Source organism: Aplysia californica, unplaced genomic scaffold, assembly GCF_000002075.1.
Source record: "Aplysia californica isolate F4 #8 unplaced genomic scaffold, AplCal3.0 scaffold00001, whole genome shotgun sequence".
Classification (NCBI taxonomy): Eukaryota; Metazoa; Mollusca; class Gastropoda; order Aplysiida; family Aplysiidae; genus Aplysia; species Aplysia californica.
In genome coordinates this window covers 1,161,342-1,162,507 of record NW_004797271.1, presented here as the reverse complement: position 1 = coordinate 1,162,507, position 1,166 = coordinate 1,161,342, and the positions used below count along the sequence as shown (strand labels likewise).

Sequence of the window (1,166 nt, the reverse complement as noted above, 5' to 3'; positions counted from 1 at the left end):
GAGAGAGAGAGAGAGAGAGAGAGAGTGAGTGAGTACACACGCATGCCCACAGATGAAAGATTTACTTCAATGTTTCTGTCTTCCTCCCACAGCCCAGTACCATGCACGCGCACTTCCATCCACGGGACTCCTGTCACTTATACAGATCTTCTGTGAGGGAGAGGGAGAGCTGGATCAACATGGATTCCTCAACTTCTCCAAGGAAAAGTAAGGAGAGAGAGTGAAAGGGAGAGAGAGGGGGGGAGAGACAGAGAGTGGGAGAGAGTCAAGTATAATAACAATATAAGGTGCTCTGATGCGGTTTGCTCCTTCTTTCCTATCAAACATCTGTCATCCTTATCGCTCCTCCTTCTTTTATTTATATATTATTCTTTAGTAAAACTTCTAATTTTTAGCAGCTGTAGGACTTAATTGTGTTGCAAATGCTGTAAAATTCGTAGCATCCTTATCTCTCCTTTTCCTTTTCTTTATATGTTACTTTTTTAGTAAAATCTTTGTTAGTAAAATCTCTCTTTTTTGGCATTTATAGGACCTAAATGTGCTGTAAAAAACAACAACATTCATACAATATCTCCCCTTGCTCACCCCTCTCCCCTCTCCCCTCCTGTCTCCCCTCCTGTATGTTGTGTGTACATACATTCCCCCTCCCTCAACCCTTTTGCACTCACTCTCTACCCCCGTGATTGGTTGGCGGGTGCTCTGGTGTGCTTTGCTTCTTCTTTCCTATCAAACATCTATCATCCTTATCTCTCCTCCTTCTTTTTTTGTGTTTGTTACTTTCTTGTAACACCTCTAATCCTCGGCACTTATATGACCTTATTGTGTTGCAAGTGCCGTAAAACTCTTACTGAAACTAAAACTAACCCTTTTGCACTCACTGTCTCCCACCTTTTAACCCCCCCCCCTTTTCCAGCCAACTGGGCCGACTGCTAGGCCAGCTACAGGTAGTGGCTGAGGACCACGACTTCTTTAGGCCGGGCATGTCTCCTAGGGAGATGGACGACCTACCTCAGATGTACCAGGCTGTTATAGATGACCCGGCCTTTATGATTGACTCTCTGCATAATGCCACGGGTGGGTGGATTGTGTGTGTGTGTGTGTGTGTGTGTTTGTTTGTGTGTGTGTGTTTGTTTGTGTGTGGATCTGTGTGTGTGTGTGTGTGTGGA

The 1,166-nt window shown here is 44.8% G+C and overlaps 1 protein-coding gene across 1 annotated transcript in view; it reads left to right on the top strand.

The window, feature by feature from the left end:
* The window catches only part of LOC101857153 (ATP-binding cassette sub-family A member 2), a gene marked incomplete in the record, with an annotated part of 66,441 nt that overhangs the window by 14,520 nt on the left and 50,755 nt on the right, over positions 1-1,166 (top strand). The window contains 2 exon segments of the mRNA XM_013079980.2: positions 93-207; positions 914-1,074. Of these exon segments, the coding sequence (XP_012935434.1) occupies positions 93-207; positions 914-1,074 (276 nt within the window).